The sequence below is a fragment of the Artemia franciscana genome, chromosome 16, assembly GCF_032884065.1.
Source record: "Artemia franciscana chromosome 16, ASM3288406v1, whole genome shotgun sequence".
NCBI lineage: Eukaryota > Metazoa > Arthropoda > Branchiopoda > Anostraca > Artemiidae > Artemia > Artemia franciscana.
The window spans coordinates 29,479,984-29,507,098 of record NC_088878.1 but is presented as its reverse complement, the minus strand read 5'-3'; the positions used below and the strand labels follow the sequence as shown (position 1 = coordinate 29,507,098).

At 36.8% G+C, this 27,115-nt stretch overlaps 1 protein-coding gene across 1 annotated transcript in view; it reads right to left on the bottom strand.

Annotated features, from left to right (window-relative positions):
* The window catches only part of LOC136037321 (uncharacterized), a 95,387-nt gene that overhangs the window by 20,083 nt on the left and 48,189 nt on the right, over positions 1-27,115 (bottom strand). The window contains exon 4 of the mRNA XM_065719989.1: positions 24,326-24,448. Within this exon, the coding sequence (XP_065576061.1) occupies positions 24,326-24,448 (123 nt within the window). The remainder of the gene's footprint in view (positions 1-24,325; positions 24,449-27,115) is intronic.

Genomic DNA, 27,115 nt, shown 5'->3' with positions numbered 1-27,115 from the left:
ACCTTCAGTTGAAAAACATTTTTCATATTTATTTTTTCATTGTTTTGAAGAAATGCTAGATAATCCTGCACCCCTTCGCGGAAATTATCTTCCCAATTAAAAATTTCTCCATGGAAAGTTCTCCCCACATAACCCCCTCCCCTCAGTTCTTCCCTCAACCAAAAGAATTCCCCTGAAAACGTCTTTACACTTCCCACTAACCATTCCTATATGTAAAAAATGGTCAAATTTTGTAACTTGCAGCCCCTTCCACTGGGACTGTGGGGGAGTAAGTCGTCCCCAAAGATACAGTCATTAGGTTTTTTGGTTATGTTGAAATGACCATCTCAGAATTTTGATCCGGTGACTTTGGAAAAAAATGAGCGTAGGAGGGGGGCCTAGGTGCCCTTCAATTTTTGGTCACTTAAAAAGGGCACTATAGCTTTTAATTTCCGTTAGAATGAGCCCTCCTGCGACATTCTAGGACCACTGTGTCGATACGGTCACCCCTTGAAAAAAAAGAATAAACAAGCATCCGTGATCTTTCTTGTGGCAAAAAAAAACCCACAAAATTCCACATTTTTGTAGATAGGAGCTTGAAACTTCTTCTGCAGAGTTCTCGGATGCACTGAATCTGACGATGTGATTTTATTTTAAGATTCTATGACTTTTAAGGGATGTTTCCCCCTATTTTCTAAAATAAGGCAAATTTTATCAGGCTTGTAACTTTTGATGGGTAAGACCAAAGTTGGTGAATCTTATATAAAATCAGCATTAAAGTACAATTCTTTTGATGTAGCTATTGGTACCGAAATTCCATCTTTAGAGTTTCGGTTACTATTGGGCCGGGTCGCTCCTTCCGTCCGTTACCACGAACTGATTGAATAATAGCATGATGCTTTGCAACCTTGAACAGCTTTTCTGTATCTTTTTTATTACCAGATAAGTTGGTTTTTGGATTTTTACAAGAGCCTTAAGGCAAGCGAGTATTTTTAATTGTAGAAATTATCCGTCAGTTAGTTTGATAAAAAGGTGATGAATTCTACATTTAGTAAGGTATGTAAAATTTATTATGTCTCAGAGGCTGCAGATTGAGTCGGAATATCCAATATATTTTTTTAAGAGAAGGACCCTTGATAAGTTACGTATTGACTTTGCTGGACTCTCTGAGACCAGACTTACCGGTTTTGGTACTTTGAATAGCGAAAATTGCATTCTGGACTTGAAACTAGAAAAGAGGCAGGTGTTGGAACGGCATTAAGTAGTCGGGCTAAAAAATGCCTAGTGGACTGGGAACTTACTTGGACTGGACTGGGAGCTAAAAAATGCCTAGTGGACTGGGAACTTACTTGGACTGGACTGGGAACTTGGCCTGAGAAGTGGCTCGCTTTGCCACTTCTCAGGCCAAATTGACAGTTATCGTTGTGTATGCCCCAACAAATGATACCTTTGATCAGACCAAAGACGATTTTTATGGCGTGTTGTCAAATGTTGTTGCTAAAGCGCATCGGCACGATATTGTGACTTTGTGTGGGGACTTTAACGCTAAAGTTGAAAGTGAGGCCTCCTATGCCCCAGCTATCCTTGGTAAGCATGGACTGGCGGAAATCAATGATAATTGCGTACGTTTAATTGACTTCTGTGCGACTCATGAACTTATCGTCGGCGCATCATGGTTCCCTCATAAACAAATACACAAATATACTTGGAACTCGCCTGATGGTGTAACAAGAAATGAAATAGACCATATTTTAATTGCCAAGCACAGGGACGTTGTTTAGAGGATGTTAGGACCTTTCGAGGTGCCGACTGCTATTCCGACCATCAACTTGTTGTTGCTAAGTTTAAGCTGAAACTAAAAACTGTCACAAAGCCCCAGCGGTAAGTAAAAACATTTAATGTGAGAAAACTGCAGGACCCGTATGTATTACAAAAGTATAAATCTACTTTGTCAAATAAGTTTTCCATGCTAAGGGACGAGTTGATCAATTGATAATCATTGGGAAAAGATCGTCGAATCCCTGAATGAAGTGGCACAAGAAGTTGTGGGATATAACAGGAAGAAGAAAGAGCAGTGGATATCTGAAAGTACCTGGGATATCATTGATCAAAGGGCAGAAGTCAAAATTCTCGTAGAAGGCATGAGCATAACACAACATGCACTAGAGAATATCTAGATTATTTAAAAGCGGAGTATAAGCGTCTCAATAAACAAGTCAAAACGCGGACTAGGAATGATAAGAGGGTGTACCTCGAAACTATGGCTGATCAGAATGAAGTAGCCGCCAGGTCGGGAGATAGCCGCAGTGTGTACGCTATAACGAAGGTGCTTGCGGGTATTTCGAAGGCTTCTTTATCCCAAGTTGAAAACAAAGAAGCCATCTTATTAACCCAGACAGATGACATAAACCGACGCTAAATAAAGCATTTCAGCGAGGTATTAATTCAGGTGCCTGCCACAACTTCTTTAAATATCCCTGAAGAAACACTGTTCGATCTTGGAATATATTCCGGAGCTCTCTTGCTGAGTGAAGTAAAAGAGGCTCTAATGACTTTGAAAAACGGAAAGGCAGCCGACAGAGATGGCATACCCCCAGAACTGTTGAAATATGGTAGAGGCGCCCTAGCAGTACCCATGTTTGAACTTTTGTCGCGTGTTTGGGATGATGGAAAAGTCCCGAGTGAATGGTCAAAGGCAGTAATTGTCAAACTCTTCAAAAAAGGACAATATATTGAATGTGATAATTGGAAAGGCATCGATTTACAGTCAGATGGTAGCAAGGTTTTGTGCCAAATTATTCTCAATAGAATTTAAAGTAAAGTGGAGAAAGTTCTGAGAGACGAATAACATGGATTCCGCCAAAACAGATGGTGTTGTGACCTAATATTTAGCCTGAGAGTCCTGCTCGAAGAATCTAAAGAATGGCAGGTTCAACTACTCACAGTATTTATAGACTTTCTCAAGGCCTTCGACTCGATACATCGCGAGACCGTGTGGAAAATTTTAATGCATTACAGGATCACGATCAAAATTATAAATATAATTAAAGCGCTATACCTCGATATCATGTGCGCAGAATAAACCGAGGGTGGCCTAACGGACTGGTTTGCCGTTCAGTCGGGTATAAGGCAGGGCTGCATTCTATCGCCACTGTTATTTGCCATAGCCATAGATTTTGTGTTTCGTGGATGTAGCTTCAGTGGGGGTCTACAATTCTTAAACCCACTAAGAGCACTTCATGATGGTGTTTTTGCGGACGATATTGCACTCTTTGCTCAAGAATCAGAAGCTATACAACCCAATATAAATGAGCTTGGGCGTGTGGCAAATGCTGTTGGACTCTCCATAAACGCTAACAAGACTAAATCAATGTCAAATGCGGCCATTCCTGACTTAGCTGAGGGACTCTTGGTCAACAATGAGGAAATTGAAGTAGTGAGAGAGTTCAAATATCTCGGCAGCATTTTTACGCAAGATACCAATCCTAAAGGAGAAATTTTGTGCCGAGTAGCATTGACTGGCTCTGCCTTCAATTTTCCTAGAATTTGGAGAGATAACAAATAGAAGCTAAGGCTCAGAATTTATGATAGCAATGTCCTCTCTGTCCCTACACATGGCTGTGAAACTAGGAGCATCACTGCGCAACTATGGAAACGACTATGGGCATTCGATATTAACTGCCTAAGATCTATTTTGAATATACATTGGGTGGAGAGAATAAGAAATGATAAGATTTATATCATGACAAATCATACCCCCATCCTTGATGCTATTAGAAAGCGACGATGGATGTATTGGGAGCACATGGTGCGAATGAGTGATGGAAGGCTACCTCATGATATATGGTTTTGGACACTCCCTGGCCTCCGCAAGTCAGGGAGAGCCAAATTTACCATTGGCAGGATGTTAGAGAAGGAGGCGAAGCTGGCGAAGTCTTCGATGGAGGAGCTTTGGTCAAGGGCTCAGGACAGGTCGTCGTGGTGAACCACTGTTGCTGCTTTATGCGCCCTCAGGCGTGGTAGGACCTAAGTCTAAGTAAGTAAGATAGGGTGACTTATATTTTTTTTTTGGTTGGACGAAATGGCAAACTATTTGTACAGTCAAAACAAATGAGCATATACTACTATTTTCATTCCATTTTTTTGTATCGTCCAATAGGCTTCTTGGCTAGCCTTATATATATTTTCTTGGTAAAAGCAAGCACGACTATTGAAACAGGTGAATTAGAACATCTATATAAGTGATGTTCAATTGTTGAATGAGTCCAATTTTATAGTTATTTCATGCTTTCATGGTCCAATTTAAGTAAATAGGCTATCTCAATTAATATCCTGCAAATGTTAGCTGTTAGCACGAAGAGCCATTTTAAAATATATCATTTTGAAAGTAGCCGTTTTTAATTACATTATTACCATTATTGTTACAGAATATGAAGTAAGCAAAACGCTCGTTGCAAAAAAAAAGTCATTTAAACCCAAAAGGTACATATTTCATGCTTAGTATAAATAAGATTATACGCTTAATATATGAAAAAAACCTTTATATACTAATTTTATATAGATTAACAATAAAAAAAAGGGTAAAGGATACGGCATTAGACTTTACAGTCCGTACCGGCGGTGCTGATCTCCGTTTCTTGGCCCTTCAGCCAGAAAGTGCAATGGGGGGTTGGGGACCAGCCAACCTGTGCTTTCGCACACCCTTCCTGTTTACCTTCCCCAGATTTCTCCAGGTACCCATTTAGAGCTGGGTCGACTTTGGCTAAGCTTAAAGAGTCACGTTACTGACCCCCGTCCCAAACCGAAGAATTGGGTACACCGGGATTCGAACCCGCGTCCTCTCAGACAAGGGATCCCGAATCCAGCGCACCAACCCACTCGGCCATTAACAATACTAGTATTTTCATCCAGAAGAATCAGGGATTTTCAGGAATTTCAGGCATAGGCCCTGTAATCTAATACTAGGGTTCATCTAGTACTAGCGATGCGAGAACTTATTTGATTGCTTTTTAATTATTTTGTTCTAAGTAATTACGTAATATGAAAATTTTCTGTTTTACTTCAAATGATCGTAAAATAATTGGAACTGTTATCTTATGACGATTTCATAATAATCCATAACATAGTAATAATAATAAATAACAATATTTGTAAATAAAGTAGTAATAATTAGAAAATAATATAATTTAATTTGGTTAGAAACAAACGAGGCTCCGGGAACTATTTTCGACCTATGTCAAGTACTAGGGCTTGAGAATTGACCACAATGCGTGCTACTTTATTCAGGAATCTTAGTCTTATTATTTTCTTTTTTTATTATTTTACCCCCTATTGCTCAAATTGTTCATTCAAAATTATTTTGTTTCTAATTTATGCTTTCTATTTTTTCTTTCTAGCAGTATAAAGGGAGACAAATCTTGCAAAAGCTCACAAAACAGTTATTCTGAGCTATCGTAACGAATATCACCCCATGTTCGATCATATTTCGTATGTATGAAGGACAGAAAAATTGCGTTTGTTTTCTTTACATAGTTTATTATATGTTCCGAACCAGACTATTTTATAGTTTAAATCGTGGTCAAATAAAATGATGATGTAATTAATATAAAAGTCGCACCAAAAAGTTAGGAGGTTTTGTAAATGTAATTCTCGAGTATTCTCGTATAATACATAATTACCGAAAGGATTCCAATGGTTTCATAGTCAACGTAAGTATCTTAGGAATGGTTACATTCCTCACCAAAAAATTAACCTTAAAATACTTGTTGAAAAGTTGAGGCCAAGTCACTCCTATGCTAATTTGCCCAGACCATTTAGTCACTGTTGTCATATGATTCAATATAATCTTATATAGATAGTTTCAGGCACAGGTGAATAGGGAGGATAAGCGTGGTAGAACTTCTTTCTTTTCAATCAAGGGTAATTATTAAGACCTTCTGCATTTGTAGAGATATTGAGGTATGAAAATGAAGGGATAATTTCACTTTGGAGTAATATTTCTATTTGTTGCTGACGACATCAAAATATTTTGAAACAATACTGTTTCACGACTTCTTATGGCATTTAGTTAAGAAAAAACATTTACCATGTAGTTAACCTATTTCAGCGTCTTCTCAGCCAAACCCCCACCCCAAATTCGATTTTAAGTTTGTGAGTCTGAGGGAATATATTTTATATTCTTAATATTTCTATTTGTTTGTTGCTAATGATGCCAAAATCTTTCAAAACTATTTTTTTTTTCATGACTTGTACCACATAGTTAACCAATTTTTGTTTCTTCTCAGCCAACCCCCATCCTCACCCCAAATTAGGCTACTCCTTTACGAGCCTGAGGGAATATAGATTGTAATAATACTATTTCTATTTGTTAGTTGCTGATGATACTAAAATCTTTCGAAACAATATTGTTTCACCACTTCTTATGGAATGTAGTTTAAAAAAACTAATGAAAATAAAACATGTATCATATAGTTAACCTATTTTGGTTTCTTCTCAGCCAACCCCCACTCCAGACTATATTACATGTTTTCGAGCCTGAGGGAATATATATATTATATTCTTAGTGTTTCTTTCTGTTAGTTGCTGAGGATAGCAAAATATTTTGAAGCAATATTGTTTCACGGCTTCTAATGGAATTTAGTTAAAAAAAAACATTTACCGTGTAGTTAACCTATTTTGGCATCTTCTCAGCCAAACCCCCACCCCATATTGGATTGTAAGTTTGCGAGCCTGAGGGAATATCTATATATATAAAAATAAGTTGTCTGTCTGTGCGTATGTCTGTCAGGTGACGTCATGTTTCAGTGTCGACTGACGTCATGAAGTTAATTGTCGTCATTTTTGCTATGACGGTGACGTCATTAAAGATATTTAAGACATATATGTTCACGTAGAAATCTATTAATGTTTAAGTTTAAAATGACTTATGAACTTACAATGGCAAAAGCCGATGAAGATGTTCGAAGAGTCTATGCCAAAAAACTGGCTGCTGATAGAGAAAGTCAGAAAAGAAAGCGTGCCGAGGAATCAAAAGAACAGCAAGGAAACAGGCTTGAGGCTAAAGAACGCAAAACCGCGCAGTTAGATGAAGATCCACCTGGACAGCGAGAGTCAAAACATATCAAAACTGAAAATGATAGCGATGATGATTGGGTTTGGGATTTTGACTTGGATAAGGTCATCAATGCCTACCAGATTTTAGTTAAAAAAACAAAGGTTCGGCGATATGTATTTCATAGTGAAGCTGAAAAATAAAGAAGAAAAAGAAAACTGAAAAAAAGAAAAAAATGTAAAAAACTAAAAAATACTAAAAAGAAAAAACACTCAAAGAGAAATTACAGACCGGGACACAAATAACGACCGGGACAGAGGGAATATAAATAATGACCGGGACACTCAAAGAGAAATTACAGACTGGGATACCGGGACACAAATGACGACCGGGACACAGGGAATATAAATGACGACCAGGACACAGGCATTTAAGAATATCGTTCAAAGACAAATTTTTAATTGTAAGAAGACCGTTGAAAGAGAAATTTCTAATTGTAAAATGACTGAAGAACCTACAATGGCAACACCCGAGGAAGCTGCTCAAAACGAATGTATTCAAGCCGAAGTAGCTGAGTTGGTAAAGCGTTATGTTTCAGGTTCTAGGTCCGAGAGGCTCCAGGTTTGAACCTTGGCTTTAGCATTAATACAAAAGAAGAAAAAAACTAAAAAAGGTAAAAACTACAAAGAAACTAATATGGCGCGTAACGACTTACGCGCGCTGGAGGGCTTGGGGGGCGCGAAGCGCCCCACCAACTAGGTGTTGGGGTGGCGCAAAGCGCCACCCCAACAGCTAGTATATTATATTCTTAATATTTCTATTTGTTTGTTGCTGACGATATCAAAATATTTCGGAACATTATTGTTTCACGACTTCTTATGGAATTTAGTTAAGAAAAAAATTTACCATGTAGTTAACCTATTTCGGCGTCTTCTCAGCCAAACACCCACCCCAAATTGGATTTTAAGTTTGCAAGCCTGAGGGAATATATTTTATATTCTTAATATTTCTATTTGTTTGTTGCTGATGATGCCAAAACCTTTGAAAACAATTTTGTTTTACGACTCCTTGTGGAATTTAGTTTTTTTTTTAACCATGTACCACATAGTTAACCAATTTTTGTTTCTTCTCAGCCAACCCCCATCCCCACCCCAAATTAGGTTACTCATTTACCAGCCCAAGGGAATATAGATTATAATAGTACTATTTCTATTTCTTTAGTTGCTGATGATACTAAAATCTTTCGAAACAATATTGTTTCACCACTTCTTATGGAATGTAGTTAAAAAAAACTAATAAAAATAAAATATGTATCACATGGTAAACCTATTTTGGTTTCTTCTCGGCCAACCCCCACTCCAAATAAAATTACATGTTTTCGAGCCTGGGGGAATATATAGTATATTCTTAGTATTTCTTTCTGTTAGTTGCTGATGATATCAAAATATTTCGAAGCAATATTGTTTCATGACTTCTTTTGGAATTTAGTTAAGAAAAAAAAATCAACATGTATTTAACCTATTTTGGCGTCTTTTCAGCCAAAACCCCACCCCAAACTAGATTACAAGATTGCAAGCCTGAGGGAATAAATATTATATTCTTAATATTTCTAATTGTTTGTTGCTGTTGATGCCAAAATCTTTCGAAACAATATTTTTTCACGACTTCTTATGGAATTAAGTTGTTTTTTTTTTAATCATGTACCACATAGTTAACCAATTTTTGTGTCTTCTCAGCCAACCCCCATCCCCACCCTAAATTAGGTTACTCATTTACGAGCCCAAGGGAATATAGATTATAATAGTACTATTTCTATTTGTTTAGTTGCTGATGATACTAAAATCTTTCGAAACAATATTGTTTCACCACTTCTTATGGAATGTAGTTAAAAAAAAACTAATAAAAATAAAATATGTATCACACGGTTAACCTATTTTGGTTTCTTCTCGGCCAACCCCCACTCCAAATAAAATTACATGTTTTCAAGCCCGAGGGAATATATAGTATATTCTTAGTATTTCTTTCTGTTAGTTGCTGATGATATCAAAATATTTTGAAGCAATATTGTTTCATGACTTCTTTTGGAATTTAGTTAAGAAAAAAAAATCAACATGTATTTAACCTATTTTCGCGTCTTTTCAGCCAAAACCCCACCCCAAACTAGATTACAAGATTGCAAGCCTGAGGGAATAAATATTATATTCTTAATATTTCTAATTGTTTGTTGATGTTGATGCCAAAATCTTTCGAAACAATATTTTTTCACGACTTCTTATGGAATTAAGTTTTTTTTTTAACCATGTACCACATAGTTAACCAATTTTTGTGTCTTCTCAGCCAACCCCCATCCCCACCCTAAATTAGGTCACATATTTACGAGCCCGAGGGAATACATATTATAATAGTACTATTTATATTTGTTAGGTGCTGATGATACTAAAATATTTCGAAACAATATTTTTATTTTTATTTTTTTGAAAGTCAATCAATCAATCAATCAATCAATCAATCAGTCAATCAGTCAATCTAATTATTAAGATAAAATAAAGAAAAATTACAAGAATTAGACCCCACAAAGGCTCTTTGGCCTGTGATGGTGGGAGACTAAACATTACATCAATTAATATAGAAGAAAACCAACAAAAAACAAAACAATGACATATATGCTTACGTAGCAAAATCAATTAATAAAGGAAGTGGAAAAAAATGAATATAGAAAAAAGAAAAGAAACGAAAAACAACAAAAGCAAAATAATGATATATCTGCTTATGTACTAAAATCAATTAATAAATGAATATAGTAAAAAAAGAGAAAAAAAAGAGAGAAAAACCTACCAAACCAATCAAAACAAGTGGAATATATAAATTGAAAAAAAGAGAGAGAAGGGAAGAGGTACCTGCATTTTGGGTATTGGAAGTGGTCAATCGGGAGGACATTGAAAAAATTTTAAACATAAAATATCAGGAGATTTAAAAAAATTTCAAAATTCTTTTGAAACTACCAAACGAGTGACATTCTTGAGCTGAATCAGGTAGGCTATTCCAAACTTTATGACAAGCAGTTAATGGATTAAAGTCAGATCTCAACGATGGAGTAAACAAAATATTAATATTCCTTGAATTGCAAAGGTGATGCATAGACATATCACTGACGAAAGAAGGAGTAGTTTGTAGGGCTGAGGGAACATCACCATGAAGCTGATGAAAAGTGAATGACGCACAAGAAAGAACATAGAGTGACTGCAAATCAAGTAAAGGGCTAGTTAGGTTAGTTGTAGATTATTTTGTACTCTATTAGTTGTAGTTGCAGTGTATAACAATAGAATATTGTTTCATGACTTCTTATGGAATGTAGAGATAAAAAAAAATTAAAAATAAAACATGTACCACATAGTCAACCTATTTTGGTGTCTTCTCGGCCAACCCCCACTCCAAATTATATTACATGTTTTCGAGCCAGAGGGAATATATATTATATTCGAACTATTTCTATCTGTTAGTTGTTGCTGATACCGAAATCTTTTGTTAAATATAATTCCTATGAAACTTTCATAAGTCTATGAAACTTAGCTAAAAACCCAAACTTCGAGGAATCAACAACACAGACTGTAAGAAAATTACCAATTACCAAAATTACCAATACCAAGAAAATTGCCCAATTAAAATTGTAAGAAAAGTCTCAGTGTGTAGCGGAAATAACACTTCCGATTTTCTGCATAAGAGCATTTGCGGTTTGAGAAAAATAAAATAAGCAACATATTAACCTAAACAGCTTCATTCATTGTGCCTGGGAAATTTGCCTTTTTAAGTTTTATTTTTATTTTAATTTTTTTGGAAGCTTAAGGTAAGTACTGATAACATACATATTGAAGCAAAATCACTTCACAATCACCTCAAAATCACCACAGATCATATGACCAGCGATTTGGGGCAAATAAAAATTTTAAATGTGCGCATGATACACCTTTTTATCTATGACCAAAATTGAGCATATTAATAGAATTTAGTCAAAGTGTTAAATTTACAACAAGCTTTTTATAAGATTATTATACATTTGTCTTTGTTATTTAATCATGAAGAAAAGGAGACAAGCAGCGTTGCCAGTGTAAAGAGCAAGTCGGTGCAAAGTTTTTGCTTATCTTTAGCAACAGTTCTAAATGTCTTAACATCCAGCAGCAACAAAGTCTGCGCACACACACGCACACACACACACACACACACACACACACACACACACACACACACACACACACACACACACACACACACACACACACACACACACACACACACAAACACACACCCACACACACACACACACACACACACACACACACACACACACACACACACACACACACACACACACACACACACACACACACACACACACACACACACACACACACACACACACACACACACACACACACACACACACACACACACACACACACACACACACACATGTATACATACATGTACATACATGTAACATACATGTATATAAGGCTATGGGGCGAGCTTTTATACATTGATTCACCTGGTCACTTATCTTCTAACCCAAGCTTTTGTCCCAGTGAAGCAGCAGGTGGATTTACACCAACCTCCACTGCTCCCTTTTTCTTATAGCATTTGGTGAAGTTGTGTGTATCTAAAAATATTTCTTCGAAAAGATACATTAAGTTATAAAAGATCCATAATTTAACGGATGTGCAAGGCGTTCTGCAACAGGTTCATTAGGATCTGAAAGGTATATTTTGGTCATACGAGGGTAGTTCAAAATCACCTTCAGCGGTTTGTATTAGATGTGCTGCTAAACTGATTTTGCGGTAAATTTACCCAGCTACTTTGAAGCTTAAGATATTAAGGCTATTGATGATTTGATCAACGCTCACGTTGTATGAAGCTAAAGCAAAACATGAGTTCAAGTTTCAGATTTGTTATAGAACTCAGGTGAGCAGCTCAAGAGAGCAGGTGACGTCCTAAGAAAAATTCAAACTAATTCATTTGGAAATTGTGAAAGTAATAATGTAATTCAACCAAGTAAGCAGTAACATCCAAATGAATCACTTTTGTTTGCTACTCTTTCCTCGGGAAAATGGAGGGTTCCATAGGAAATACCCACATCGTTGAATGACTTGTAATTAAAATTTGCGTAGATTTCGGAATTTTTGTAGGTTTGAACTGGGTTACACGCAACAATTTGTTAGCGACGAAGATTGCGATGGCGTTGTTATTATAAAGTAGTATTTCTTTCTTTCTTCGCTTTTATTTTTGATTCGTTCTAATTCTTGCTGTCGGTTGTCTTCTAACAGCGCAATTATTTGTTCTTCACTTTCATTTTTGACACGTTTTGATAGGCCTACTCGATTTTGCGTGTCTGCTGAAGGCAAAATTCTTTATTTTTCACTTTCATTTATCACATGTTCCGATTTTCGCTGTCGCTTCTAATTCCCTCTGTCGCTTATGTTCTAACCACATATTCCCCTGTTCTTGCTGTCGCATATCTTCTACCCACATATTTTTTTTCTTCACTTTTACTTTTGATTCGTTCTGATTATCGTTGTCGCATGTCTTGTAACCGCATATTTCTTTGTTCTTCACTTTCGTTTCTGACTCGTTGTAATTTTTGCAGACAGTTTTCTTTTAACAGCATATTTCTTTGTCCTTCGTTTTGTTTATGATTATTTCAGACATTTTCTTATGCCCTTTACCTTAGCTCCTAGGATTGGTTTTGTCACATTTATTCATTTATTCAGTTATCTATATATATAAAAATAAGTTGTCTGTGTGTGGATCTGTGGATGTGTGGATCAGGTGACGTCATGTTTCGGCTGACGTCATGAAATTAGTTGCCATCATTTTTGCTTTGAAGGTGACGTCATTCAAGTTATATAAGACATATATTCGCCGTCATGTTTCGGCTGACGTCATGAAATTAGTTGCCATCATTTTTGCTTTGAAGGCGTGACGTCATTCAAGTTATATAAGACGTATGTTCGCGTAGAATTCTATTAATGCTTAAGTTTATAATGACTGATGAAGATGCTCAAAGAGTCTATGCCAAAAAACTTGCTGCTGATAGAGAAAGTCAGAAAAGAAAGCGTGCCGAGGAACTACCAGAGCAACGCGAAAGCAGACTTGCTGCTAAAAGAGAAAGTGAAAAAAGAAGGCGTGCCGAGGAACTACTAGAGCAACGCAGAAGCAGACTTGCTGCTAAAAGAGAAAGTGAAAAAAGAAGGCGTGCCGAGGAACTACTAGAGCAACGCAGAAGCAGACTTGCTGCTAAAAGAGAAAGTGAAAAAAGAAGGCGTGCCGAGGAATCAAAAGACCAGCAGGGAAACAGGCTTGAGGCTGATAGAGAAAGAAAGAACAGAAAGCATGCCGAGGAACTACCAGAGCAACGCAGAAGCAGACTTGCTGCTAAAAGAGAAAGTGAAAAAAGAAGGCGTGCCGAGGAACTACTAGAGCAACGCAGAAGCAGACTTGCTGCTAAAAGAGAAAGTGAAAAAAGAAGGCGTGCCGAGGAATCAAAAGACCAGCAGGGAAACAGGCTTGCTGCTGATAGAGAAAGTAAGAAAAGAAAGCGTGCCGAGGAATCAGAGCAATCTGAAAGTTATCGCCTGGCATTCAGGTACAACCCAGTCGATGATTATAGCTTGAGTAGATGTGTTCAAATCGGGACAATGTCTAAAATTTGTCCCTATTGCAAGGCCTTGAAATTCAATGGTGAAACAATGGGAATGTGTTGCGCCTCAGGAAAAGTTAAACTTCCTCTATTGGCTGCACCACCAGAGCCATTGAAGACTTTCCTTACTGGAACTACGTCAGAATCTAAGCGTTTTTTGTCAAAAATCAGACAATACAATTCATGTTTCCAAATGACGTCGTTTGGAGCCCAAATCGAAAATCCAGATCAATTTATGTCTACTTTCAAAGTAAAAGGGCAAATTTATCATAAAGCAGGGTCCCTTCTGCCATTCTCAGGCGAGAATCATAAATTTTTACAATTGTACTTCATCAGTGATAGAAATTCTGAATTGAATGCACGTTGCGAAATTTCTCCCAACGTTGAAAGGACAATCGTTTCCCAATTGCAACATCTTTTCCACGAAAATAATAAGTTAGTGCGTCTGTTCAAAACAGCCATCGATTTGATGCCTACTGATACTCATAAAATTGTTATTTCCGCTGACAAAACGCCTCCTGGCCAACATGTGCGTAGATACAATGCTCCGACTATCGACGAAGTGGCAATCGTTATGGTCGGTGATCAGTTTTTACCTCGAGATATTCTACATAAGCGAAACGCTCAGTTGTTAAGAATTGCTGAAACTCATCGATGCTACGATGCCCTACAATATCCTATCATTTTTTGGGATGGAGCCGACGGCTATCACTTTAATATTAAATTGATGAATCCAGCCACTAACAAAGAAATGAATAAGAAATGCAGTGCAATGCATTATTATTCCTATAGACTAATGATTCGGCAGGATGAAGAAAATTATATTTTAAAATGCCGTGAATTGTTTCACCAATTTATGGTTGATATGTATGCTAAAATTGAATCAGAACGTTTGCTATATATCCGCCTGAATCAGACCAAGCTCCGCTCTGAACAATACATTCATTTGCGAGATGCAGTTATAAATGACGGTAATACCACAAACGTTGGAAGATTAACAATTTTACCTTCGTCATATGTTGGCAGTCCCCGTCATATGCATGAATATGCTCAAGATGCTATTGCGTATGTTCGTCTCTATGGTCGTCCAGATTTATTCATTACATTTACATGTAATCAATCTTGGGACGAGATACTGCAGCTTTTACTTCAAGGACAATCGGCGGTTCATAGGCATGACATTACGGCACGTGTCTTCCGGCAAAAGTTGAAATCACTGATAAACTACCTTGTAAAACATGAAGTGTTTGGGTCAGTGCGATGCTGGATGTACTCAGTGGAATGGCAAAAACGAGGTTTGCCACACGCACATATACTAATCTGGCTACATAAAAAAATTACTTCAAACGAAATTGATGATGTGATTTCCGCTGAAATACCTGATAAAAATGTCGATAAGGGGTTACATGATATTATTGTAAAAAATATGATACATGGACCTTGCGGTGCACTGAACGAAAATTCACCATGCATGGCCAAAGGAAGGTGCACAAAGCAATATTCTCGACTTTTAGTACCCAAAACAATTACTGGCAATGATGGTTACCCACAATATAGAAGAAGATCTACTGAAGATGGCGGTAAAACAGCAATAATAAAGAAGCGTAACGGTACCACCATCGAAGTAGATAACCAGTGGGTTGTTCCATATTCCCCTTTATTATCAAAAACATTTAATGCACACATAAACGTTGAATACTGTAACTCCGTAAAGGCAATCAAATACATATGTAAATACGTCAACAAAGGCAGTGACATGGCAGTTTTTGGCTTGCAGTCCGAAATCAAAGATTTCGATGAAATCGTAGAATATCAGGCTGGAAGATACATAAGCAGTAATGAAGCTGTTTGGCGAATTCTTTCATTTCCGATACATGAACGTAGTCCAGCTGTTGTTCACTTAGCGGTACATTTACAGAATGGTCAACGTGTTTATTTCACGGAAACCAACGTGCAACAAAGAGTCCTGAATCCACCGGATACAACATTAACAGCTTTTTTTTCGCTTTGCAAAAATGATTCTTTTGCAAAAAAACTGCTGTATACTGAAGTGCCTTCGTATTACACGTGGAATACTAAAAATAAAGTATTTGAACGTCGAAAACAGGGTAAGTCAGTCGACGGCCAACCTACCATCTTCAAAGATACCACGATAGGAAGACTCTACACCGTTCACCCCAATCAACATGAATGCTTCTTTCTACGCCTGCTTTTGGTGAATGTACCCGGTCCGACATCCTTTGAGTATTTGAGGACTGTAAATGGTACTATACATGACACTTACCGTAGTGCATGCCAAGCTCTGAATTTATTGGAGAATGACCAACACTGGGATAACTGCATCAATGACGCGTGCGAAACGTCAACCCCAAGTCAAATTCGTGCATTGTTTGGCATCATTTTAACAACTTGCTCTCCATCAGCTCCTACAGATTTATGGGAAAAATATAAGTCAAAAATGTCCGAAGATATACTTCATCGAAAACAGTTAGAGACGTCAGACATGACTTTTGATTTTACACCAGAAATTTATAACTACACTTTAGTTGTTATAGAAGATTTTTGCATAAGTATGGCAAACAAACCTCTTCAGGGTTTGGGAATGCCTTCACCTAACCGTATCGCTGCTGTTTCGACATGTGTAGAATTGGATCGTGAACAAAGTTACAGTACGAGTGATCTATTGTCGTATGTACAAAATAACATTTCCAAGTTAACGTCGGAACAAAAAGACATTTATGATACGATAATGCATTGTGTCGATAACAACGTTGGAGAAATTTTCTTTTTGGATGCGCCAGGAGGTACTGGTAAAACGTTTGTGATAAAACTGATTCTGGCATCAATTCGATCTAAAAATGATATAGCGTTGGCAATTGCGTCGTCCGGAATAGCCGCAACATTGCTGCCTGGTGGAAGAACTGCTCATTCCGCTTTGAAATTGCCTCTGAACTTGCATTCTACAGAAACTCCCACGTGCAATATTTCCAAATCATCTGGGATGGGTAAAGTATTGCAGCAATGCAAACTTATTATTTGGGATGAGTGCACAATGGCACACAAAAAATCGCTCGAGGCTCTGGATCAATGCTTGAAAGATTTGCGAGGGAAGTCGAAACCCTTTGGCAGCACCTTAATATTGCTTGCGGGAGATTTCAGGCAAACATTACCTATAATACCTAGATCAACTCCTGCAGACGAAATGAATGCTTGCCTGAAAAATTCTAATTTATGGGCACACGTAAAAACATTAAAATTAACTACAAATATGCGTGTCCGATTGCAAAACGATGACCCTGGTCAAACATTTTCAGATCAATTGCTGGCAATGGGAAACGGAAAGCTCCCAGTAGACTCAATTTCAGGACGTATACAACTACCTGCTGATTTCTGTAATTTAGTGACGTCCAAAAATGAATTGATTGAAAAAGTATTTCCGAATATTCTAAAAAATTATAAAAATAATAAATGGCTAAGTGAAAGAGCGATTCTCGCACCCAAAAATATAGACGTCCACGAAATCAACAATATTGTTTTGACCAAGATTCAAGACCAGGCAGTCCTTTACAAGTCAGTCGACACAGTTTTGGAACCAAATGAAGCGGTTAATTATCCATCTGAATTTTTAAATTCCATAGATCTTTCAGGGTTTCCACCACACGTGCTACAACTAAAAATAGGCGTACCAATAATATTGTTACGTAACATAAACCCACCAAAGCTTTGCAATGGCACTCGACTTGCCGTAAAAAAAAACAATGGAAAACCTAATAGAGGCCACAATCCTGACAGGGCCTTTTGAGGGTGAGGCTGTTCTTATTCCTCGCATTCCCATGATTCCAACAGATCTGCCTTTTCAATTTAAAAGATTGCAATTCCCAATTCGATTAGCATTTGCAATCACCATTAACAAAGCTCAAGGTCAATCATTAGAAAAATGTGGTATTGATCTTAATACTGATTGTTTTTCCCATGGACAATTGTACGTTGCATGTTCGAGAGTCGGTAAACCTGACAATCTATTTATATGCAGCGAGAATTGGACAGCGAAGAATGTTGTATATTCGCAAGTTTTACGCAGTTAATTTGTATTTCGGAACAAAATGAAGCGGTTAATTATCCATCTGAATTTTTAAATTCCATAGATCCTTCAGGGTGTCCACCACACCTGCTACAACTAAAAATAGGCGTACCAATAATACTTTTAAGAAATATCAACCCACCAAAGCTTTGCAATGGCACGCGACTTGCCGTAAAAAAAAAAACAATGGAAAACCTAATAGATGCCACAATCTTGACAGGGCCTTATGAGGGTGAGGCTGTTCTTATTCCTCGCATTCCCATGATTCCAACGGATCTGCTTTTTCAATTTAAAAGATTGCAATTCCCAATTCGATTAGCATTTGCAACCACCATCAACAAAGCTCAAGGGCAATCACTAGAAAAATGCGGTATAGATCTTAATACAGATTGCTTTACCAATGTACAATTGTATGTTGCATCTTTGAGGGTCGGTAAACCTGACAATCTATTTATACGCACAGACAATGGGACAGCGAAGACTGTTGTATATTGACAAGTTTTACGTAGTTAATTTGTATTGTATCTATCTATCTATCTATCTATATAAAAACGAGTTGTGTGTATGCATGTTTGTTTGTTTGTAAAAAGAGCGTTTGCATATGACGTCATTATTAGTACATACGGCTTTGTATATGGACAGACAATGGGAAAGCCAAGAATGTTGTATATTCGCAATTTTTACGTAGTTTGAAACACATATATAAATCTATCTATATTCACAGGTGGGACACAGGGACACAACTACAATGGCGCGTAACTAATATGGCGCGTAACGACTTACGCGCACGGGGGGGTTTGGGGGGGGGCGCGAAGCGCCCCCACCAACTAGGTGTTGGGGTGGCGCGAAGCGCCACCCCAACAGCTAGTATCTATATATATAAAAACTAACAGTTAGGGTGGCGCTTCGCGCCACCCCAACACCTAGTTGGTGGGGCACTTCGCGCCCCCCCCCCAAGCCCCCCCGCGCGCGTAAGTCGTTACGCGCCATATTAGTTACGCGCCATTGTAGTTGTGTCCCTGTGTCCCACCTGTGAATAGAGATAGATATAAATATATGTTTTTAACTACGTAAAACATGCGAATATACAACATTCTTCGCTGTCCCATTGTCTGTGCATATAAATAGATTGTCAGGTTTACTGACTCTTGAACATGCAACATATAATTGTCCATGGGAAAAACAATCCGTATTCAGACCTATGCCTCATTATTCTAATGATGTGTCCCTGTGTCCCGGTCGTCATTTATATTCCCTGTGTCCCGGTCGTCATTTATATATCCCGCCTGTGCCCCCGGCGTCCCCGTTGTAGTTGTGTCCCTGTGTCCCGGTCGTGATTTGTGTCCGGGTGTCCCAGTCTGTAATTTCCCTTTGAGGTTCCCGGTCGTCATTTATATTCCCTCTGTCTCGGTCGCCATTTGTGTCCCGGTCTGTAATTTCTCTTTGAGTGTTTTTTCTTTTTAGTTTTTTTTTTTTAGTTTTTTACCTTTTTTCTTTTTTCAGTTTTCTTTTTCTTCTTTATCTTTCAGCGTCACTATGAAATACATATCGCCGAACCTTTGTTTTTTTTTATCTGGTAGGCATTGATAGTCTTATCCAAGTCAAACTCCCAACCCCAATCATCATCGCTATCATCAGTTTTGATATGTTTTGACTCTCGCTGTCCAGGTGGATTTTCATCTAACTGCGCGGTTTTGCGTTCTTTAGCCACAAGCCTGTTTTCTTGCTGTTCTTGTGATTCCTCGGCACGCTTTCTTTTCTTACTTTCTCTATCAGCCGCAAGCCTGTTTTCTTGCTGTTCTTGTGATTCCTCGGCACGCTATGCGAATATACAACATTCTTCGCTGTCCCATTGTTTGTGCATATAAATAAATTGTCAGGTTTACTGACTCTTGAACATGCAACATATAATTGTCCATGGGAAAAACAATCCGTATTCAGATCTATACTTCATTATTCTAATGATGTATTCTAATGACACACACACAGACAACTTATTTTTATATATATAGATAAGTTGTCTGTGTGTGTGTGTGTGTGTGTCGAGTGACGTCATGTTTGTGTGTCGACTGACGTCATGAAGTTAGTTGTCGTCATGTTTGTTATGACGATGACGTCATTGAAGGTATTTAAGACATTCGTTCACGGAAAAATGTTTAATTGTAAAATGACTGAAGAACCTACAATGGCAACAGCCGAGGAAGCTGCTCAAAGAGTCTATGCCAAAAAACTTGCTGCTGATAGAGAAAGTAAGAAAAGAAAGCGTGCCGAGGAATCACAAGAACAGCAAGAAAACTGGCTTGCGGCTGATAGAGAAAGTAAGAAAAGAAAGCGTGCCGAGGAATCACAAGAACAGCAAGAAAACAGGCTTGTGGCTAAAGAACGCAAAACCGCGCAGTTAGATGAAAATCCACCTGGACAGCGAGAGTCAAAACATATCAAAACTGAAAATGATAGCGATGATGATTGGGTTTGGGATTTTGACTTGGATAAGGTCATCAATGCCTACCAGATTTAAGTTAAAAAAACAAAGGTTCGGCGATATGTGACGACCGAGACAGAGGGAATATAAATGACGACCGGGAACCTCAAAGAGAAATTACGGACTGGGACACCTGGACACAAATCACGACCGGGACACAGGGAATATAAATGACGACCGGGACACAGGGACACAACTACAACGGGGACGCCGGGGGCACAGGCGGGATATATAAATGACGACCGGGACACAGGGATTGTTCGAATAGAAATTACAGACCGGGACACCGGGACAGAAATGACGACCGGGACACTCAAAGAGAAATTACAAATTGGGACACCGGGACACAAATGACGACCGGGACACAGGGAATATAAATGACGACCGGGACACAGGGACACATCATTAGAATAATGAGGTATAGATCTGAATACGGATTGTTTTTCCCATGGATAATTATATGTTGCATGTTCAAGAGTCAGTAAACCTGACAATCTATTTCTATGCACAGACAATGGGACAGCGAAGAATGTTGTATATTCGCATGTTTTACGTAGTTAAAAACATATATTTATATCTATCTCTATTCACAGGTGGGACACAGGGACACAACTACAATGGCGCGTAACTAATATAGCGCGTAACGACTTACACGCGCGGGGGGCTTAGGGGGGGGCGCGAACCGCCCCACCAACTAGGTGTTGGGGTGGCGCGAACCGCCCCACCAACTAGGTGTTGGGGTAGCGCGAAGCGCCACCCCAACAGCTAGTATATATATATATATATATATATATATATATATATATATATATATATATATATATATATATATATATATATATATATATATATATATATATATATATATATATATATATATATATATATATATATATATATATATATATATATATATATATATATATATAAAAGACGGAGAAAGTCAACAAAATATTTGCCAACCAATATTATACTTCATTTTTTGTTAGCCCAACTGTCTTAGATTATAATTGGGATCACTCGCCTAACTATCCAGGCAGACTTATTTCCCTTGCAATTCTAGGCAACTTTTTGGTCAAATAACATTGAATTAAGCTTTTATTAGTGCAAATGTCTAGGTTTATGAATTAAATCAGTCGCCTTGCCGGACTCTCATCGCGGATGGGGCCAATTTGGCTTTGGACGCCTGTTTGCCTCTCATTCTAGGCAAATTAACGGTCCTGTGTCAATTCAAAATTCTTGGTTCAACCTGCCTATGACCATAGGTAGGCGTGCCTCATTTATCTCTCATTCTAGACAATCTAACGGTCCTATATCAATTTAAATTCTTGGTCAACTTGCCTGAGACTCTAGGCTGGCTTGCCTTTCTAAAAGCTAACAAATAAGTATTGGTCCAAAAGGAGAGTCATACTTACTCCCGCTGTTTACCTGTACCATTTAACCAAACACTTGGAAAACTATAGTTTCTATGACTATCTTAGTTCTACGACTATCTACCTTAGTTCTGCCCTAATAATGACGCATGGACGGATAATAGAACTTCTATGAACAAATGAACAGACATAATTTTTATACAATCCTAAAAAGGGATTATGCCAGATTTGCCTCTCACTCAATCGGACTATCTGTCTCTCCTTTTTCTACAATTAGCCATGGCTTGATGTCCATAACTACTTAATTTTAATTCAAATAAAAATATACTAAATATACTTATTTGATTTTTGAATTAAAAAAAGGGAATAGTTGTGAGAAAAGTCAAAGCCATGGCCAATTGTAGAAAAAAGCCAAGACAGATTATCCAATTAAGTGGGCATCCCAGTCAAGGTTAATTTGACCCCTTTGATTGCCGTTGTTACTGTCTCCCATTTGTGCTACACCTCTCCGGGCATGCAGTGTCACTCCACAATGCCGAACTAGAGTCAACCTGTTGCAGGTTCTCCCTGGGGAACACACGCGGATTGACTACGGGTTGACTTACTTGAAAATTTTATTTTATATATATATATATATATATATATATATATATATATATATATATATATATATATATATATATATATATATATATATATATATATATATATATATATATATATATATATATATATATATATATATATATATATATATATATATATATTTATATATTTATATATTTATATATATATATATATTTATATTTTTATTAAATATATTTTAAATAAAATAAATGCAAGGCTGCGTACAAAGTACGGAACTACACTTATACACAATGTTCCTGCAAAGTAATAACATGGTGTCTGATACTAAACCTCATAAAAGGTGAAGTGCAAGGGTTAAACCCCTGTCAAAACAATTATTAAATTATGTGTTCATGCGTAGAATCTAGCCTTTGGTTCAAAGGTACGATCTCAAAAGCAACTGACAAAACATTATTTTTTATGATTTATTAGAAAAGGACTGTCAAACGGTTATTCTAAGTATATATTATGAGATTACTATAATTATATGTCAATGGTGCAATAAACAAATAGAAATACTGCCATAAAACTAAGATAATTGACAAACCAAACACAGCTGGGTATTTTAATACCCTAAATACACGGGTATTTTGATACTTAACAAGAGATACTAAATTTCTAAGGTCTTTGATGAGCTGCTCTACCAATAGCTGTGGCCAAACAACCTAAACTCATGACATCAAAACCAATTATATCCGAGCTTCATTTTAGCCACACTTGCAATTAAAATCACGCACGTGCAAATAATATCCAATTATATCCAAATTTCATTTTAGCCGCACTTTCAATTAAAATCACGCACGTGCAAATACAGTGCAAATAATGTATCCCGTGCGTAATTTGGAGAGTTGAGCAATATTGAACTTTCATTTGTAATCTTTATGATTGACCAATCACAGTGAAGATTTGCTTAGCATTGCCTAAAATAGCTAAATATACGGCTGAGCGGAGGTTTCGACCAAAATATTTGCATTTTGCTTCTTTTTCACTGGCTCCTTTTTTAATTAAATACAAGTTTTTTTTTAACTGAAAGTAAAGAGCGACATTAAAGCTTAAAATGAAAGGGGCTGTCCCCTCCTCAACTCCCAGCTTTTTACGCAAAAGTTCGACTCATACTCATATATATATATATATATATATATATATATATATATATATATATATATATATATATATATATATATATATATATATATATATATATATATATATATATATATATATATATATATATATATATATATATATATATATATATATATATATATATATATATATATATATATATATATATATATATATATATATATATATATATATATATATATATATATATATATATATATATATATATATATATATATATATATACATATATATATATATATATATATATATATATATATATATATATATATAAATTAACTACGTTTTTTGCTGTTCTATGTTTTCTCTGTTTGTCAAAATTTGCCTCTCTTTAAGACTGCTCCTTTCAAATGTTAAGAAAGTGAATTGACTAACAAAGTTTCCATTTTAAGCTATTCTATTTTACATAAGAGAAATCTGTTAAGAAACATTATCTAAGCCATTCCACAGGAGATTGGTTCTTCGGATCCCCCCTCAAAAAAAAAATAGTATTTAAAATTTTTAGGTCACGAGATTTTAAGTAAGGGTAAAATCTTGCGTTAGTATCGAAAAGAAAAACCCCCCAGCGCTGACTAGCGTTTGTCGATTTTGTTCCTTTTTTAGCCTAGCCTAAATTGTCTCACACCTTTCTTCGAATGCACTTTAGAACGTTAGGGAAGATATTTCCAAAGCCCGGTAATACAAAAGTTAAACTGTAGCATAACGAGCAGTGGGCTTATAAAAAACTTCGAATAAATACCAAGACTTCATATCCGTTTAGTTTTCATATTTTCTGCAATATTAATCTTTTTTCCAAAGATTCTCCCCCTGAAAAATGTCACTTCTCATTTCAAAAATCAAATTCCTCCGAAAATACCAGTCCATCACCTAAAATGTTGGCAGATTATCCACTTACCAGCATAGTCATTTATGGCTATGACCATCGTCATGGTTGAGCCAAGAGGTACGATTCCTGTGACTGGACTAGCCCATGGCCCCTTCCCATTTTGTATCTCCATCCAACAGTCAACGTTGTCCCCTGCAAAAAATTTATAGAAATAAAAATTGTGAAAAAAATGTGAAAAAATATATTTTTGATATTTTCATTGTACAAAATGATAATATACGATCTTATAATTTTTAGTAAAAAAAGTAAAATAAAAGTAAAAAAAGAATGTAAAAAATTTGTAGTTTGAAAAGATTGCCCCCTCGATTTTAAATCTTTTTGCGTATTCATGGAAAATATAAGGAAAATCTTAACCCTCCCTCTTCACTTCCATGAATTAAAAGCCATGTCTAAAATGCACTGTTTTTGCAGTTTATTTTTGCCAACTGCAAAAGACATCACTTTTATCATAATAGTAGCGTTAATCCTCTTATCTCATCGAATATTCAGCGCAACATTAATCGTTATATCATCTCAATTTGGTTATTCGTGTTGGCGGAAATTTCCATCTGTCTGGAGTAGAAGTGGCAGGCTTGAAACGTGTCAGTCCACTTTCCAAGGAAAATTTATGTATTTACCAGACATTCAAAGAATTCAAGAAGGGTAATAAAGGCAAATCAACAACGGTAAAAACGTCCACAGTGCCCAGGGGCATACACAGAAGGCGCAATACCACATCAGAGGGATATCCAGGATTTTTGTTTGGGGGGCGCGTTTAAAAAAAGATGCTTTACAAAACACATCAAAAATTTGCTTAAATGCATTTTTTGATACTTTTTAACAAGTTGGACACAAATTTCAGGGGGGTCAAATGCAGGAACACGGTATTTCACCACCCCAAAATTTTAAGTTTTTCCGAATTTCTGAACGCTTTCTTATGCAAATTATCATGTATTAAAGAATTTCTGTGTAGGTATATGATAATCCCCACCCCCACCCAAAAAAAAATCAACCTCGGCCCACACAAATTTCTGTTTAGCTTAACAAATTTCTGTATAAGGTGATAACCTCTTTTTGCGCCTTTAAAATGGTATGTATTCAGAATAAGGAATTTTAAGTCAAATTCTACATTAAAATATTGGCGCGTACCAGTTCGTTTAGGAAAACAGGCCGTTTTTGACAGGATGGGGGAGCTTATTTGTGTAAAGACGGTCAGTAAATGCAGAGTACATAGGGAATTCAAGGAACAAATGAAATGCAAAAAGTAGAGAAAGCATTAAAAGATGAACTAAGGAAGTGTGAAGTTGAGGCCATGGATAAAATCGCCGAGGATCTGGAAGATGCAGGTAGACAGCATAATAGTAAAATGTTGTACTGGCATGTTAATAAATTGAGAGGGAGTAGTCAATCCGGACTTGTCCCAGTCAAACAGTTCGTGGTAACGAACTATAAGTTAGGAGGGGCCAGGCTCAATAGTAACCGAAGCTCTAGACCCCTTTCAAACAGTAGGCTGTATTAAAAGTGTGGTTCAATCCCGCTTTCTAAGGCTATAATGAGAGAAAGGTTGGGATGACCAAGGCATATTCTACGGATAATGGATGATACAATGCCAAAGATTATCCTTTTCGGCGAACCATCTAGGGCTAAACGGAAATTAGGTTGCACGCGGTTGGGTTGGGAAGACGTCATAATGAAAGATTTAAAGGGAATGGAAACTTCCTGGGAGGGTGTAAAAAATGAGGTTTTGAATAGATTGGGATGGAGGAGGAGCGTGCGTATCTGTGTTGGCCTCAGGCGCCTTGGTGCTGCATTGAGTTATTGGTAGTAGTAGTACTAGCTTAACCGTCGAGTGTTGCTGCGATCTCAACAGAAAGGAAATTCAAGGAAAATCCTCTCCTTGGAAAATTCCCCCTGCAGAAAACTCACCCTCTTTGAAAATTCTCACCCCAACTAAAAACTTACACCAGTTGAGAATTCCCCCTCTGAAAATTCCCCCCCCCCCATAAAAAATTCCTCTGCGTATTAATAATAATCATAGGCCTATTTTTCAACTTTAAAATGTTTTAAAATTTCCCCCCAGAAAACTCATCTAGCAGACAATTCTCTTCCTGCAGAAAACTCTTCCACGGAAAACTCCCTCTGCGGACCCTCCCCTCCCTGTACTATTAGCCGTTTTTTTTTTTAATTTAAAAGTATTTGAAAACTTAGGTTAAGATCATTAACTTCATGAACTTCAGCTCTACCACTTCAGTGCCATCTACTCCAGGGTATTTGTGTTCAAGGGTCTCTAATTTCAGTCAACGCGAATAGTATTCAGAAGATTACGAGAATCTTCAGGTATGGATGAGTAGGGTTAAGGCCTCATTCAAGTGCTGGTCTATATTAATCACTAATTTAGGAAAACAGTCTTCCTTTTCTCCTTCTGTCTTCTTTTTTTTTTCTTCTTCTTTTTTTGTGTGTTTGTGCTGTTGCATTGGTGATTTCTCTTTTCATGATATATATATATATATATATATATATATATATATATATATATATATATATATATATATATATAAAGGGCTATAGACCTTGCGATAGCACTGCGGGTAAAGCTGCGCTTCCTGTCCAAGGGTAACGTGGTTCAATCCCGTGATTCGCAAGGGGAAAAACATCCAAATGATATTGGTTTAAATTTTTACCTTGCGAAAGCTGAATGGATTGAGTTCTGCTTCCAAATTACATATATATATATATATATATATATATATATATATATATATATATATATATATATATATATATATATATATATATATAAGGCGCTAAGCCACAACACTT